The 16,075-nt window shown below is 42.2% G+C and overlaps 1 protein-coding gene across 5 annotated transcripts in view; it reads right to left on the bottom strand.

Annotated features, from left to right (window-relative positions):
* Positions 1–16,075, bottom strand: part of usp54b (ubiquitin specific peptidase 54b) — a 60,154-nt gene that overhangs the window by 4,736 nt on the left and 39,343 nt on the right. For 4 of the 5 annotated variants that reach the window (XR_014801064.1, XM_084937390.1, XM_084937391.1 and 1 more), the window contains 10 exons: positions 14,384–14,533; positions 13,632–13,824; positions 13,224–13,406; positions 12,674–12,893; positions 10,431–10,811; positions 10,221–10,348; positions 9,938–10,096; positions 5,369–5,516; positions 2,302–3,134; positions 63–190 (listed from right to left, as the gene is read on the bottom strand). Coding sequence is in view for 4 of the 5 variants with exons in the window: in XM_084937390.1 (XP_084793516.1) it covers positions 63–190; positions 2,302–3,134; positions 5,369–5,516; positions 9,938–10,096; positions 10,221–10,348; positions 10,431–10,811; positions 12,674–12,893; positions 13,224–13,406; positions 13,632–13,824; positions 14,384–14,533 (2,523 nt within the window). In the remaining variant the exon portion in view is untranslated. Of the gene's footprint in view, positions 1–62; positions 191–2,301; positions 3,135–5,368; positions 5,517–9,937; positions 10,097–10,220; positions 10,349–10,430; positions 10,812–12,673; positions 12,894–13,223; positions 13,407–13,631; positions 13,825–14,383; positions 14,534–16,075 lie in introns of those variants that run through there. The other variant, XM_084937393.1, reaches the window with a different exon arrangement.

Genomic DNA, 16,075 nt, shown 5'->3' with positions numbered 1-16,075 from the left:
TGGAAAATGGATCCAACTGATGACCCATGAACAGTTTCTGCAAAGGACTATGTAGGTGTTGCCTTGTTGAGGTAGGTGGGGGTGCTGGTGCAGTCCGCCCCGTACGCACTCCTCTCCATGTCTGCGTTGGGGGTCTTGGAGCGAGCCTGCCCTCCCACCCTGGATATGAGCCTCTCCGATGGGCTGCAGCCTGGGAACACACAGATGGTGAAAATATGAACAGAGCGTGGTCTGCAAATTATGTCAGACTGACAGCTTACATTTCCTGTGTCGTTCATGAATTCATTAATAAGTAACTTAAACAAACTTTGCTTATGATTTGACAAATGTTTACATACAGTATATATCAGGGGTGTCAAACAGAAGGCCACAAGGGCCAGAATCATCCCGGAAAAGACTCAAATCTGACCCAGTGGATGGCTTTGAGAAGGGGGTAATACATTTTGGACTATATTTTCAGAAATTTTGCAACTTTTCCCACTAAAGAAGACCTCCCACATGGCCATTTATACTACACCAATATAAATAAGTAATAGATAATCAGTTACAATCATAGAAATTTCTTTTTTTTTTTTTTTTTTACAATGGATCCACGATAAAAACGAATAAAAAGAAATGTTCTGTGAATGAACAACCTTATAATTACAGCACAGTCTGGGCAATGAGCTACATTTTATTCATTTTAAACATTTATTTCTTACAATTTATGCCCCAAAAGCTATGCAGATTTCTTTCATTTGCTACGGCAGCATTTTTTTTATCATGTAAAAGACAGTTGAAATTGCACGTCTTTTTAAAAAAAAATTGAGATATTTAAGACATTAAATGTGTAATTAAACTTTTTACACTGGCTAAAAGGGGAGTTTCACTGGTTTGTCCTATTTAGGATCAAAGTGGGAGATACAGTATGGTGCCCACAATGTAAAATAAGTTTCACATCCTTGTATTTATTTAATGAGCCAGCGCAGTGTTTACCTGTGAAGCAGTAAACAGACCGAGACCGAGGCCTTCACTGAAACTCCAAAGTTTTTTTTAAAGCATTCTTTATTTTCAGAATTTGCTGGGCTTTTTTTGTCTCTAAAATTGTACATTTAACACAGAGAGAAGTGACCCTATAGAAAAATCAATATAAAAAGTGGAAAGCAGTAACATCTGCTGCAGTAGCCTGTTTACTGCAGTACTCTTTACTGTGTCTCAGTTCCATACTACATACTGATATGCACAGTATATAACATGAGATAATCTCAACAATATAATGTTGTGCATGTTGGAAATTAACAGCTACCACTGCTAATTACAGTAAACAAATCAAAAAAATACTGAAATTGTTAAATTGTCCCAATGTATAAACCAGTGTAAAATCCTCATTTTCAGTTCACAAAGTTCTGTTGATCGTACATATAATTTTGTACCGGTTTTATACTTGAGGACATAAATTAAAAACGTGCTTATAGTTGGACTACAGCTGAATAAAAAAATCTATGGAGCATTTTAGCTTGCTTCAAAAAGTGAGCCTACAAACAAAAAGAGTTTTCTATGTTGTAAATAAAAGACATACTGTCACATTCCTTGTAGTCTCCACCATTTAGTTGTTTCCTGTGTTATTATTGTTTTCTCATGTGCCTCGCTGCGGTTCTACATTTCCCTCCTTTCTGTCTTTCTATTTAGTGTTTTTCCCCACTTTGCCAATTTTCTTAATCCATAAAACTTGCAGAGATTGTGAAAAATCGATCACAAATTTCTAAGATCTTAAGAGTCTATGTATGACATCCTTAATTCCTTTCTTTATCGTACATCAAAAGGCCTAAACACACTCACTACATGTATTGAATCAGCCATACAATATGAAAGCAATAAAACGTGGTCAAAAATGTGAACTAAAGTTCAAATCAAATATCAGAATGGACAAAAAACAAATCTCTTTAAATATGAGATGTTTCTGGTGCCAGACAGGCTGGTCTGAGTATTTCAGAAACTGCTGATCTACTGGGAATTTTCCCACACAACCATCTGATGGCTACTTCCAGCAGGCACAGAGCTCAGATCATCTCGAACTGGTTTATTCAAATGGCCTCCACAGTCACCAGATCTTAATCCAACAGAGGCCTTTGGGATGTGGTGGAACAGGAGATTTGCACCGTGAATATAATTTAAGTTGATAGTGAAAATTAATAATTTAGTCATTACGCCACAACGGCATATCATATTCTGAGCACAATTAATTTCACTGAATGGTGGGTTTAAATGTTCCAATAGTTACAGATTGTGTTATGGTGGCTGTGTGTGTCTGTGTGTGTGTACCTGTCTTTCCAGCCAGCAGACTGGCCTGGTAAAGGGAATCAAGCTCAGAAAACTCAGCCTCTTTGCGGTCACAGCAGGGATTACTGTGTCGCCCTGGGGCATGCTGGGAGCTGTAGTGACCTGGAGAGGACTGGCAACTGTAGCTGTAGTTTTGACTGGATGCCTGCGGCCTGATGGGAATGCAGCGGTCTGGGGGTGTCTCATACGGCGTCACCACTGCGTCGGGGCGGTCCAAACTCCAGGAGGACCAATGACGTGTCTCTGAAGCAGCTTCTTCCCTCGGCCAATGCTGAGCAGTGCCCGCGGGGGAATGGGGCTGCGGTGGTTGCCAGAGCGGCGTGAGAGGTTTCCTTTGCCCGGAGGCTTCCAGAGGGGAAGACAGGGGTGGATTAGAGGTCGGAGGGGGAGGAGGTGGGGGAGGCTGTGCGTGAGTGGGTTCAAGGTGTGTGGAGTGTGAGGTGTGTGTGACTTGTGTATCCCAGAGACGCAGAGGAAGCGAGGGCAGAGAGATGGCTAAGTGCTTCCCCAGTGGTCTGACACTCACCCCCCCTGCCTGCAGCAACTCACACAGCCTCACCCCTGTCCCCTCCCTCCCATCCTCCCCCTCCTCCCCTCTCCTGCCCGCGCATCCATCCTCCTCCTCCCCTTGGCTGGAAGGTGCGCAAGGGTGAGCGATGCTGAGGGTGAGCGGGGGTCGAGGGGGAGGGGGGCGATAGGGCGGAGGGGGCGGGTTCTGGGTTTGGCCCAGAGCAGCATCCCTGTTGGGCGTTGCCTGGTCCTCTTCCTCCTCCTGATTGGGCGTCAGCAGTACTTGGACCGGGCCAGGCTGTTCACTGGAGGACACAAAAGAGGGAGCGCGTCAGTCAGCCGGCAGCAGGACAGAAAAAACAAAGCTGCTCTGACGTCAGGTGAGTTACTGCATAGAGGGAAGGTCACGACAGCACATCAGGTAAACAAAAACAGACACACACACACACACAAGCTGACTTACATACCGAACAAACAGCCTTGTGCAAGCATCACAGAGATTTCACAGCCATGCTGTTTATGAATCAGGCACAAGCTCAGCTGCACTGACTGACTGATGACAAACTTAAGTGTCTGATTTGAGCATTTCCATCTTACACAGAATGTAATCAGATTTCCACTACTCTGCACTGGTGCAGTATATCAGCACTGAAAACAATCTATGACATAGACTAATTCAGTCTCATATCCTTTTATTGATTTGCATACATTGATAAATGGGGGATATGATATATGTTGAACATTAGTGGATTTTCTCAGAGACATGAGACACTATTAATGTTTGTGTGTGTGTGTGCTTGTATGTGTGAATAGAAAGTCTGTAAATTTGCGCATCTATTTCTGTGTAGTGTGCACAGACACACGTGTGTCTATGTGAGCGCCCACCCCCATCCCCCACTTTAACTTTCCTGTCTCTTTTCAGCGTTAGTAATTACCCAGCAGGCTTTGCAGCACCGAGCTATAAATCAGAGGCTTATGTTGATCAATAGAGGAGAGGAGGAAGGTAATAAAAGAGGCAGAACACTGAGAGCTTTGCCTCCACCTCCTCTTTCCCCTCAGTCTCGCTATTAACATTTTGGATTTACAATTTATTATTTTAGAAAAAAAAAGTTTTACTCCAGTTTAAGTTGAGTTTTAATGAAACACAGACTAAAATCAATATTAACATGGCTTAGTTTGCACATTCAATCAGTCTCTGGTCTGTGCTGGTTCTGCAGAGCAGCAAAACTAATTACAAGATCTAACAAAAGAATATTTGAGGTTTTAGGAGTTTAATGACCGCCCTTTAAGGCACATTTGAGATTAGTTCCCGATTATACATCTAATTTCCTGACTCAGTAAGAATCTAAGATCCTGAGAAAAGACCAGAACTTCACAATAAAGCTCACTATATTCACTTTTTTTTTTTTTTTTTTTTGCTTCTAGGACATTCTGTACATATTTTGCACTTGCATATTTTTAAAATCTAAAAGACATTCAGGTTACTATAAAAAAATTACCAAACAAATGCAGTGAGTTTTCCTTGGAAAACAGTTGGGATGATTAATTGGCAAAAAATCTGCAGGTCAATAACCAAACTGACCTTTTCAACTAACTTTCAGTTCTATTCTTTTAATGTTTTCATCATTACGCCTCGTGTCTCTAATTGCATGTGTTGCATCCAATTGGGAATTTTTAAAACTATGTGTGTTTGGATATCAAAAGTCATCAGTGCATCTCAGATTCTTAATACTTTGATTTCTGAATAGTAAAACTGATGAAACTGATGTTAAAACTCACTTTCCCCTCCTTACGCAACCAAACTAACACATCAGTAGGAAAGCAGACTGAATTTCTGTAACAGACAAACACAGAAGCAGAGAGCACGGAAACAAAGCGCGGCACAGGATCTGTGACTGCAGTCGCGCGGCAGCACACAGGACAGAAACACAGTGATGGACTGCAGCTTTGCAGTGCACAGAAGGACAGATCAGCAGCACACAAAGAGCAGAGGGAAGCCTTGGCAGCACAAAGCTACAAAGAGCAGCACAACAACAATGAAGGGAAGCAGTGAAGCACAGAAAAGCCGAGAAACTCTCTCTCCCTCTCCCTCTTTTTCTTCTTGATGGCAACACAGAGAACAGCAAAGCAGCTTTTTACTGCATTGCAACAAACACACAAACACAAAGCGGATAATAAGTTGCTGTATATAGTCAAGGGTGTGCGTTTGAGAAAACGTACACATTCAGACACACACACACACACACACACATACACAGAGCTGGATGTGAGAGTGCAGTGCTGGGGGAGTGGGTTACAAAATCAAGCTTTCTGGGATTTTGTCCAGCCAGAGCTGAAGACACACACATGAGGGTGTTGAGGCGTTTCTAGACAGCCAGCACCCAGAGGACACACACAGCGGAGTCCTGGGGTGGGTTTGAGGACAGCTTGAGCTTGGACAAACACGAAGTGAGGGAGGAAGGGGAGGGAAGTGAGGGGTTTTGAGGTGATTTTGAGACAGGCACCGCTGTGGATACATAAGGGTTGACAGTGGTGGTACCTGCGTGGGCCCTGTGGGCGGGTGCTTCCTGTCTCCCGTTCCATTTCCTGTTCCTGCCTGCGTTTGATTGGGGCCCCAGTGCTCCTCATGCACGCAGCTACAGCCAATCCGCTATGAGCGTTAGCCTCATGCAGGGGTCTGAGCACAGCTGAGGATGTTAACAACAGAGCAGGAGATAAAAAGGAGAATAAGACAGAAAGATATAACGACAGAGTGGCAGCGAGAGAAAGTTTGAGGAACGGAACAAGAAAGGAGACACGAGGAGGGATGAGAGTAAACGATTATAATACAAAAGGAGAGAGAAAAGAGAAGCAGAGCAGAAGGAGTGTTTGTGAGGGGGCCAGCATGCATTACACTCTGCTGCTGTAAATCAATGTGTGAGTATTTTACATAAGTAAAGAGTTGCAAAGTGGGATGTCCTCAAAACCTAACCTAACTTCAATCCCCAATCATTTTGGTGAGAAATATCCAATCGCTTAGAAGCTTAAAATTCAGGTTTTTGCAGCAATAACAGCAAGTTTTTACTATTGTGTTCAGAAGAAACTGGATCCAACACTCAACAGCTGCAATCAGTGGCTTTTAGATAAATGTAGAAACTGTAGTGCTGCGTTTCCTCCAAATTTACTGCAAATTTCTTCAGTGCCACAGCTACTGCTGCTGGTACCGAGGGTCCAAAGCCAAACTGACAGAAAATGCTCTAAATAAAGCAAAAATCTCACCTGACTTAAATTTGACTGCTCCCTCTTTCAAGGCAGTCTACTTGTCAGACTCTTAGCTGCCTCAAATGCTGGTCTTTACTTAAATCACTCTGTGGAGATCTCATTCTGACCACTTGCATGCGACCATAATGTTCCTTACACTACCTGCCCTCACTACTATGCTCGCCTGATTTAAATCCTTGCAGCCCCTTCCCCAAAATAAAACCCAGACAGAAGGTGCGGAAGGAGACAACCCTTTAGGGGAGATTAACAAATTGCACCACATAAACCTGTTAAATCTTTAAAACTGAGATTGTGAAACCATGAAAGAGATAAAAAAAAGTGAATGAAAAGTTATAGATGCATGAAAGAAAACAGACCCCCGCTCCGTTTAATGCACTCAGATGTTTTGCTTCTTAAGTCTTCCTTTGTTTGGTATGACAACCAGTTTATGCAGGCTCACTGTCAAGTCAAAGTTTGTGCCTCTTCTCTGCCTGGGCTACATTGTTTACCCTGATCCTGTGATTTCAACTTGCACAAAACTGGCAGTTATTTTTTCTCCGAGGACACCCTCTTGTTTTCAAGCTGACAGACACTGGCAATATCATAAGAGGAAACAATAGGAAGATTTCATAGCAGGGACCCACTTAGCAACTCTAATGTAATCGCATTAATATACTAACTTGTACTGTTGGTGACTCAAAAATTGAACATTAGATAAATGAGTTGAAACTGGGGCTGCGTTCATGAAGCCACACACACCAGACAAGGGAATAAACGAAAAAGATATTTCTAGTGTGCACTCTCAGTGGTGCTAGTTGGTTACAAAGAATGCACAAGTGGACAACAAAAGAGCAGCCATCATCCGTTTTGGCTTGAGTTTATAGACTTCAGATTGATAGAGGCAGAAGAAAGGAAGGCGGATGGCAGCTCTGTTGTTGCTGTTGGCTGTAACCTCTGAAACACTGAGGCAGATTGTTTGAAATACGCCCGAATCCATCGATACGGATGTGGGAACCCAAATTCTGTTACACAGTAGCACTGATAGTGATGCCATCTGTTCGTTCACAACTCGTCCTTTCACTTCATCAAGGTTGAATGTGCACACAGGTGAGTGTCAGGTACATGAGACTAAACACGGTGAAGCAAACACAGTAGGGCAGACAGGACACAACATAATAATCCCTGATGTAGATTTAGTTAGTTCTGAGTAGGAGGGGAAAACCTGAACACCTGCAGTTTATATAAAACTCTCACTTACACACAGCTAAACACGTTTTCACAATAAAACATGACAGAAAAATATCTTTTGTGGATGAACTGATCAAATATTCATGAAAAAGTCACACACACAGGAATATGGACACATACTTTGGGAACACCATGTGTTCCCAAAGTCGATCTAAAGTCAAGCCTGAAGTCACACAGACCGTGCAGAAGTCTTTAATTTGAATGTTGAGTCGAGACAAGATGTGAACATAATTCTTTCAGTGCTATTTATAAAGCTGGTAGCTGATTTGCAGCTGAGGTTGTTTCAGGTATAACTACCTAAAAACAGCATGAATGACTTTGTAAGTGGTGCCCAACACGAGCTTATTTGTTTTTAACTGCATAAACAACATTTAAGATGTTGATTTTGTGTGTGAGCGTGTTAACATTTGCTAAATAAAGCTAAATAAAAAGGCTGAAAGTATGAGAAAACAAAACATTTGACTCAAGGAGCATGCTAAAGGAAAAAAGTAACTAATGTCATCTGCTTTCAGCAGAAGTTATACTATTTCCATTAACACCAAAATGCCTAATTGACATTGCTATCCACAGATAAATATAATGCTCAGACCTGATTAAAGGAACAACTGAAAGTTTTTGTGATTCTGTGTATAACAGGTAAAAATGCATGTCTGGCTAATTTCCAGTTTAATGAGGTCTCCCTGTGAAGCACTGCACCAGCACTGGGTGCTACTAGTATGAAAGTCTCATTCTGACAAGCTGCACATCTGCAGTCTGTGCTGGATCCCAGTTCAGTTTAATTCAATCTCATTTCTATAGCCCCAAATCACAACAACAATTGCCTGAATGAACTTTATATTGTAAAATAAAGACCGTGTAATAATATAGAGAAAACCCCAACAATCAGATAACCCCCTATGATCAAACACTTGGCAAAAGTAGGACAGAAGACCTCCCTTTTAACAGGAAGAAACCTCCGGCAGAACCAGGAGCAGAGAAGAAAAGCCATATGATGCGACTGCTTTGGGGTAAGGGGAGGGGAGAAAAGGGTGAAGGATGCCTAGGCTGCATCACCTGATCCACTATAAGCTTTATCAATAAAGTGGATTTCCAGAAAGCAATCTTAAAACCGAAGAGGTGCAAGCAAAAGCCCAGAAATGCACAAGGAAGCAACCTTAAAGTGAAAGTTAGCTGTATTTTTACCCACGAAATGAAACTCATAAGATTTAGAATTTAATTTCGCATGATTTTTTTTTTTTTTTTGGCAGAAGAAATTGAAGCTTTCAAAGAAAACCGGGCATACACACGGAGAACGTGCACGCCAAAGTTAGAATCCAGAACCCTCTTGCTGTGAGGGAATAATAACTAAACCAGGTGGAATTATAAAACTTTGTGATCCCACTTCATATGAGTCAGGCACCACAGTCTTCTGCTCTCCCCATGAAGCAACTCTGAGAGTCTAATATTAGAACCTCACGTCCTGGTACATACCCAAATTTTGAAGTCCATACGCACAGTTTATTATAGACATTTAAAGTCTCAGAGGGCATCAGTTGAGTAATTATTCCAGAGCCGATACCGATTCTCCAGAGACGGAGAAGAAATCACAGAACGTTTTGTCACAGGCCACATAGCAATACTCATAAACTAACTGTAAAATTAATGGAATGACCCTTAAAGTGTGACTCGAGTCAAAGAAAGACACAATCTAAAGCTCACACCACAACACACAGATACCCACATCATTATAGACCACACAAGAACGAAAAAGGTAGAGAAACACATTTTTGGAAGCAGAGGAATACACACACTGTAAACTCTGGAGGATAGCCAGGATATCAGAGCACTGAACTTGGATTGTGCTTGTGATTCTAAATAGGAATCACCCAGAAAGAGTTTCCCGCTCTGTGCCGGTCAGTGAACGCCCCAAAGGAGTTTCCATTTTTGTAAAAACTAATCTGACAGGAATTTGTGCTCTGCTCTGTTCAGCTACACTGAACACAGCTGGAACTGCTAGATCCACACACACAAACACACACAAACACACACGTCCTCTGAAATAAAACACACTGAACTAATTGACGGATGAAAAAAAAAAAAAAAACATTAGAGAGAGACAGATGGAGAGACAGACCAACAGATGGGAACGAGGACAAAGACGAGGTCAGACAGACACATGGACGTACAAGTCACTGTGACTGTTAATCTAGACACAGGTGACCTCAAAACTGCACCAGGCAAGATTTTAGCATAAATATACATGTTATCAGCATAAAGCATAACATTTTAATACCAAAGATATATCCACCTTTTATTTTTGGAAGCACAAATTGAGACATGGAACTGTCTAGATGGGCCTTTGCTAAGTGGGTTTCTGCTTGGCGCAGCTTTAAATGCAATTTTGAGGGGTAAAGGTTTAAACACATTAAATTTACATAAATGATTTCTCACTCATCAGCTGTTGTATAAGTAAATCAGTGTTGATGCAGGCAGTGAAATATCAGGAAAGATCCATTAAACATAGGCAAATGAAGCCCAAATTGCATTCCACTGGAAGTATTTCATAAGCATATAACTCCCGTACATATCCACTACCAATTTCCAGCTGGTGTTTTTCTATGTTTCCATATTTCATCCATACCCTGGTGTTGGAGCTGGTCCAGGTCCATGAACTTGCTGGGTTTGGGATTAAATCCCATGGCTGCCTCCCGCTCCGCCTCCCTTCGCTTCTGCTGCTCCTGCAGGCGGGCTCGCCTCACTACCTCCTCCTGAAGCTCATCTAGCTCACTACGCCCTGGGCCTGAAAACACACACACACACACACACACACACACACACACACACACACACACACGAGAAATATGGGGAATGAAAATATTCATCAATTCAAATGCATGTTGAAGAAATTAAGCAAAAACACACACCTGCATTAGTGCCACCACTCCAAGTAGGTGGGGGCAGCTCCTGCAGGATGGCACTGCTGCTCTTGGACTTAGGCACTGAACGCCATGAAGGACCTGACATCAGCACCCGTTTTTGTTGCCCCACCTCCCTGTAAACAAAGGAAAAGGGTAAACGAAAGGCATAAATGTTGATAATGCAAACACACAAATCTGTATCTGTAAGTTTCCTACCTGTCGGGGCTGCTGCTGTTCCTCTCGCTGCTCTCGTAGCCACTCTCCATCCTCTGAATCAGACGTGGCTGGTGCTCCACCCCTCTCAGAGGTGGAGGGGCAGGGGGACCCATCGTCCGCCCGCTGCCCAGAGACCTGGGCTGCCCAACCAGCCCAAACCCCGCCTCCAACTCCCCAACTTCTCTGGCTTCTACTTCTTGCAATCCCAGCAGTGGAGCAGGTCCCTCTAAAGGGAGTGAGTCCTGAGGCCCTGGAGGGAGAGGCGGGCCAGGCACAGTGTTATAGCCCACAGAGGAGCCTCTCTGTCGGGTGAAGATGCTGTCGATGTTCAGCGCTTCTCTCCTGGGCCTCCAAGTTGGCCTGTAGCGGCCTCCAGAAGAACTAGAGAGCAAAGAAGAAGGATTCAATGCTGAACATGTCTACTGACTGAAGAAAATATGGTGAAATCCTATACAAATTAGTCTTCTGGTAAAAATTATTTAAAAACTGCAAAAGAAAGTAAAATTTTCTGCAGAATGTCTACTTTTGTTTATGATTCTTTTACTTAAAGGTACAACACGTATAATTTTTCTTGTGTTAAATCCCAATTTCACATTGCACAAGAGATGAGAGCGAACGGTGGTTGTCAGGCCACTGATTGGTCTTTAGGCCTCTATGATTGTCACAGTTTCTCATGATGTTAGTTGCCGTGTGTCTGCAGAACAGTAATACCTTTATTTATGTGCCCATAATTTAGGACATGTTTTAGAGAAGATCCAAAGTGACATCTTTTCATAATATAGAGTACACTAATCACTAACATAACAAAATGACCACCTTGCATTACTTTATCAGCAAATTTTATAAAATAAGCACTGCCTGATTCAAGCGGTATAGCTAAGCTACAACTAACTTACTTACTGTAGCTTTCTTGCTAGCTTACATTACTGCAGGCAAATTCAAATCTCAGTGAAAATGCGACTTGGCTAGCTTGACAAATTACCTGCTAATGTGATCCGTGATACTAACTTGTCTATAATGTTTTGATTTCATCCAACAATAAATCTTGCAAAGGTGTATAACTGAAAATGTTTCTTCAAAGAACTAGCCCAGAGTGATGCAAGGCAGGGGCAGTTAGTCAGCTAGCTGTAACTCAGCTAAACAGTCTGGTGATCGATCTCAAGAGTGAGGTTACAGACTTTGATTGAGAAGCCAAAGCAATCTAACCAAGCACAAGTCTGTATGATATCAACCTTATCTTAACAAACGCACATTTTATTCATATTGTCACTACTGGAAAAATTTAATAGAAACAGCAACATTTCTGATTGGTGGAGGTCGCTGTTACCAAGAAAATCTGATTTCAGTCAGGAGTGAAGGACTGTAACATGTTGCTAATGAGGCTATACTTTGTTACATACACATCACAAAATGCAAAATATATTCCAACCCTTTATTATACACCAGTATGATAATGAAACCTGTTAAATTCAAGAAGGTTGAAAGTCCTTTGTTGTGGAAACTAGATTTACAAAGGGTTGCTGGATGAGAAGTTCCTTTACCTTTAAATGTAAACAGTCTTGAACTTTTAGCCTTTTTTTTTTTGTCGTTTTATCCAAATCAAATCTTTTTATGGTCACGACTCACCTCACAACTGTTTGGCTTGTTTCAGAACTGAAAACTCGTTATATAAGGAAATCTCCACTGACATTTCACAAATGCTATTTCAGAAATAAATTGAAAATTCACTTCCAGAACCAAAACTCTTAAAAAAGTGGGCATTCACAACCTTTGAGCATGTGCCCCACAATAGGATGCTAGCTACAGTTCACTTAACAGCCACGATTCTTGTGATATTGTGCATTTTTTTCTTTAAGCTGTGTTGTGTTATTATCTCAAACTTTCACTTAAAGATCAGAAGGAACAGACTGCTGTGTGTCTCACAGTGTGCAGAGCTGTTTAACTATGAACTCAAAGCAAGGAATCTGAGATTTTTCCTCATCTGGATTTTTTTCTAACAGGCTGAAGGGCAGCGTATTAACTTTTCAATTCAATCTGGGTTACAGTGTTGAAATAGTATTGAATAGGTATTGAATGAGTAGCCTAACAACATGAAAATAAGCTCCATATCTAATAAGCACTTCTACTTTTTCCCCTGAAGAGATGTGAGTATTTACGTGTGATTTGAAGAAGGCATTACCGTGAAATATTTTCATCTTGCTTTCACCTAATTCTACAGCCGATGTGTACGAGTGCTGCAGTACCTGGACTTGCTCTCACTGCTAGTGCTCTCATCCTCCCAGTGGGGACCCCCAATCCCCCCCTCACAGCCCCCAACTCCGGAAGAAGAGGAGGAGGACAGAGGACGGGAGGAAGAGGAAGAGGAGGTCAGAGGCCTGCGGGAGGAGAGGAGGAAGACAGCCGTCTCCTTGTACTCCTGCAGCGGAGGAGAGGGAGGGTGGGGAGGACCCTCCACTGCTGACTCTGAACATGGGAGAAAAGGAAGAGAAAATAAATCCAATAACATTTTTATTTATCCCACAGGGGGCAATTATGCAGGCAGCAGTGCAAATAAATGTGAGAGTAACCACTAACGAGGCGCATAACCTGAAGACTCTGCAGAACCCATTTCACTTCACCGAAACTTGAAAACGCATAACTGTTTGCTCTTAACTATATCAACAATGATACTTTCTGCATCTCCCTGAAAACACTTGAGTATTTGCTGTTATTTTTTAAACTATTAGGGTTTCTTGACTGAAGGTGCAACTGCATTTTTTTTAAGGGGAAGAACATTTGGACCAGAAGCATTACCTCCAGCGTCAGCACCAAGCGGCGGTGTGCCAGTGTCGTAATTACAGACCACTGTGGTCTGGGATTCACTGGAGAGGTGGCTGCCTGTAGACTGGTGGAGGGATCGGCTGCGAGAACCTCGGTGACTCGAGCTGTCTGTCGAAGAGTCCGTACGAGTATCGCTGGATATGGATGGCTCCCGACCTGTGGGAGAAAAGAGAAAGAGAGGTGACCTTTTAGGTAATCCTGTATGCGCATATGTTTCCAGTTAAAGGCATGATAATACTATAGCACAGGCTCTGCAGTATGCAGAGGCAGATTATAGGGTTGAAGGTCAGAGCTTTAAAGCTATAACCCCGCATGTTCTCAAATGATAAAGACAGATCAACCCGATCTGATATTTAGCAGAGTGTATCATCTTTGCTGTACCAGAGTCTTCACTGTCGTAACCAGCCTTGCTGCTGCAGTGCTGGAGCTCCAGCTGCGGGTTGGAGCTGGTACAGGGGTTTGGGCTCTCCTGCAGTATCACTGGCGTCCCACGGGGGTCAGCATAGAGCAGCAGCAGGGGCTGATAGTGGCCTTTGATACAGCGAGACACTACGTCCTTCCACTTAGGGCCGATCTGGAGATGCAGAGCACACACACAAAAATATATATTTATATAAGCACACACACATAAAAAGGAAGTATAACTATCTGTTTTAGGATATAACGCTACTCATATTCCTCTAAAAGTAGAAGGTCAAATACACTTGGTGCTGCTGTGTCTTCATTGATATCATATTATCTCAGTCAATAATCTAATATGACCCTCATTGTGAACTATGATTGATAGTCTAGGACAGGTACATGCACACAAGTTCGTTCTGTTATTTCTGCTGAGTATTCATGAGGATTTTTTTAGCCTTTAAGAAAAGGACTCACACTTAAATTACATACATAACATGAACACAGTTCTTGCACTGAGATTTAAGCGCATAGATTTAAACAAAGACAGGGATTAAACCTTAAACACATAATCAATCTAAAGCTGCCACTACTGCAAAAGACCTGACTGTGCAGCACTTAAACTAACATACAGCACAGCTCCTGTCATTCCTGCTCTCACAGGCACAAGTGAAGATGCAGCAGATGCTCCTCGTGTTGCAGCATGCAGACTCGGGACTCAAACTACGTCTCACCTCTTTGACGTGGGCGTCGTCGAAGTACATCCACTTGCGTATCTTGGTCTGGAAGAAGAAGGTGGAGTAGTGCTTGCCATAGTAGCACACCATGCCCACCAAGTAGAGCTCCGCCTGGCGAGCCCTCTCCTCTGTCACACGGTAGAACAACTACCGAGAGAGAGAGAGATAAGAGGGAGGGGGAGGAGACAAGAAGGGAGGGGGGCATGCAGGGGAGAGGTGTGCGGTATAGGAGAGAGAGAGAGAGGGAGAGAGAGAGACAGAAGAGTTAGTTAATGTGAATACAAGCACATTTTTGCTCACCTAGTATATGCTGTATGCAGTAATTCTTCACTCTCCTCACTTTCCTCTGCTTGCGAAGCGCACACAAACCTACAGTGCTGCATACACGCTGCAGTTTTTCAAGCGGAAATGATGCACGGCTCTCACACTCATCTCTTAGTAAGGTCACTTGCTCCAGATGATACTGCTAGTAGCACGCACAGACAAAGGCAGTGTATTGATAGCCATATGTATAATTCTAGCCATTGTGCTTTGATGAACCATATATCTCCATGATTCAACATAATAAGCTAGAATAAATCTGGTCCTGCAACCAGCAAATGCTTTCATTATTTATTATTTTGAAATCTTTAAAGAATCAGAAAATACATCTTAACAAGTTTGCACAACCACAACTCTTTTGTCCAGCCAACAGCCCATAAATCTGAAGATAAACAACAAAGATCTGTATTAATTCCTTTTAAATTTAACAGCTGATTTACACTTAACTGAATATAAAGTTTGGTTTACTGCAGCAGCAGCACTACAGTTATCTAATCTGAGGAGAAACAGGACATAAAAGTGTAAAAAAGGGGGATGGGTAAGATACAGAAAAACAGCAAGTGAAAGTAACTGTGGAGGCAAATGCACACACTTTTAATAGCTAAACACAATTTGGAAAATTCAATAGGTAACACTTCAGATTTTCTTATTCAACAGCTTGTTTTTTTTTTCCCTCACAGCTGCAGGATGAAAACAAGAGACAGAGCAGCAGGCGGAGACAGAAGATAGAGGGAAAAACTTGAGTCACTGTAACACATATTCATATTCACTAATCCATTATTCATGGATATCACTTCGGAATGCGGCTGGAGATGTAACAGGGGCATTAAAATGCATCAACATTACTCAGTCATGACGCCGACTATCAGAGGTCGAACACGTGTGTGTGTGTGTGTGTGTGCGTGTGTGTGTGTGTGTGTGTGTGAGAGAGGTGTAAAAACTGTAGCTGTAAATGGAGAAGTAGCGTTCTGAGCTCTTTATAAGAAAATCGAAAGTCTGGAAGATTATGTCGTATCTGCACAGAATTTGTTTTTTTGTCATGCTGAACTTGCACATTATTGCAAGTTATTGTGTATTTGTTTACACACACACACTGAAAATACATATACATCCATGCATGCGCTTGTGTCGGACAGTTTGCATGTGATAATGTGCTGAAAAATAATTTATGCATGTGCTTACATCTAGCAGAAAGCAGTTTGCTGTAGATCAAATTACAAATTACTACTCTTGGTCCGGAAATCTAGGAATCTACTGTATTCTGATTTTTCATACCCTGGACCCTATTCACTTTTATAACAACTCTCCAAAAGGTATGAGATATGCATAAATACTTTGTTTATGGTAAAAACTAGGACTAGTAGACTG

This window comes from Perissodus microlepis, chromosome 8 (genome assembly GCF_051167445.1).
Source record: "Perissodus microlepis isolate ML-2025 ecotype Zambia chromosome 8, ASM5116744v1, whole genome shotgun sequence".
NCBI classification, from domain to species: Eukaryota; Metazoa; Chordata; class Actinopteri; order Cichliformes; family Cichlidae; genus Perissodus; species Perissodus microlepis.
Note: the sequence above shows the minus strand (reverse complement) of the source record. Positions and strands in the feature narration are given on the sequence as shown.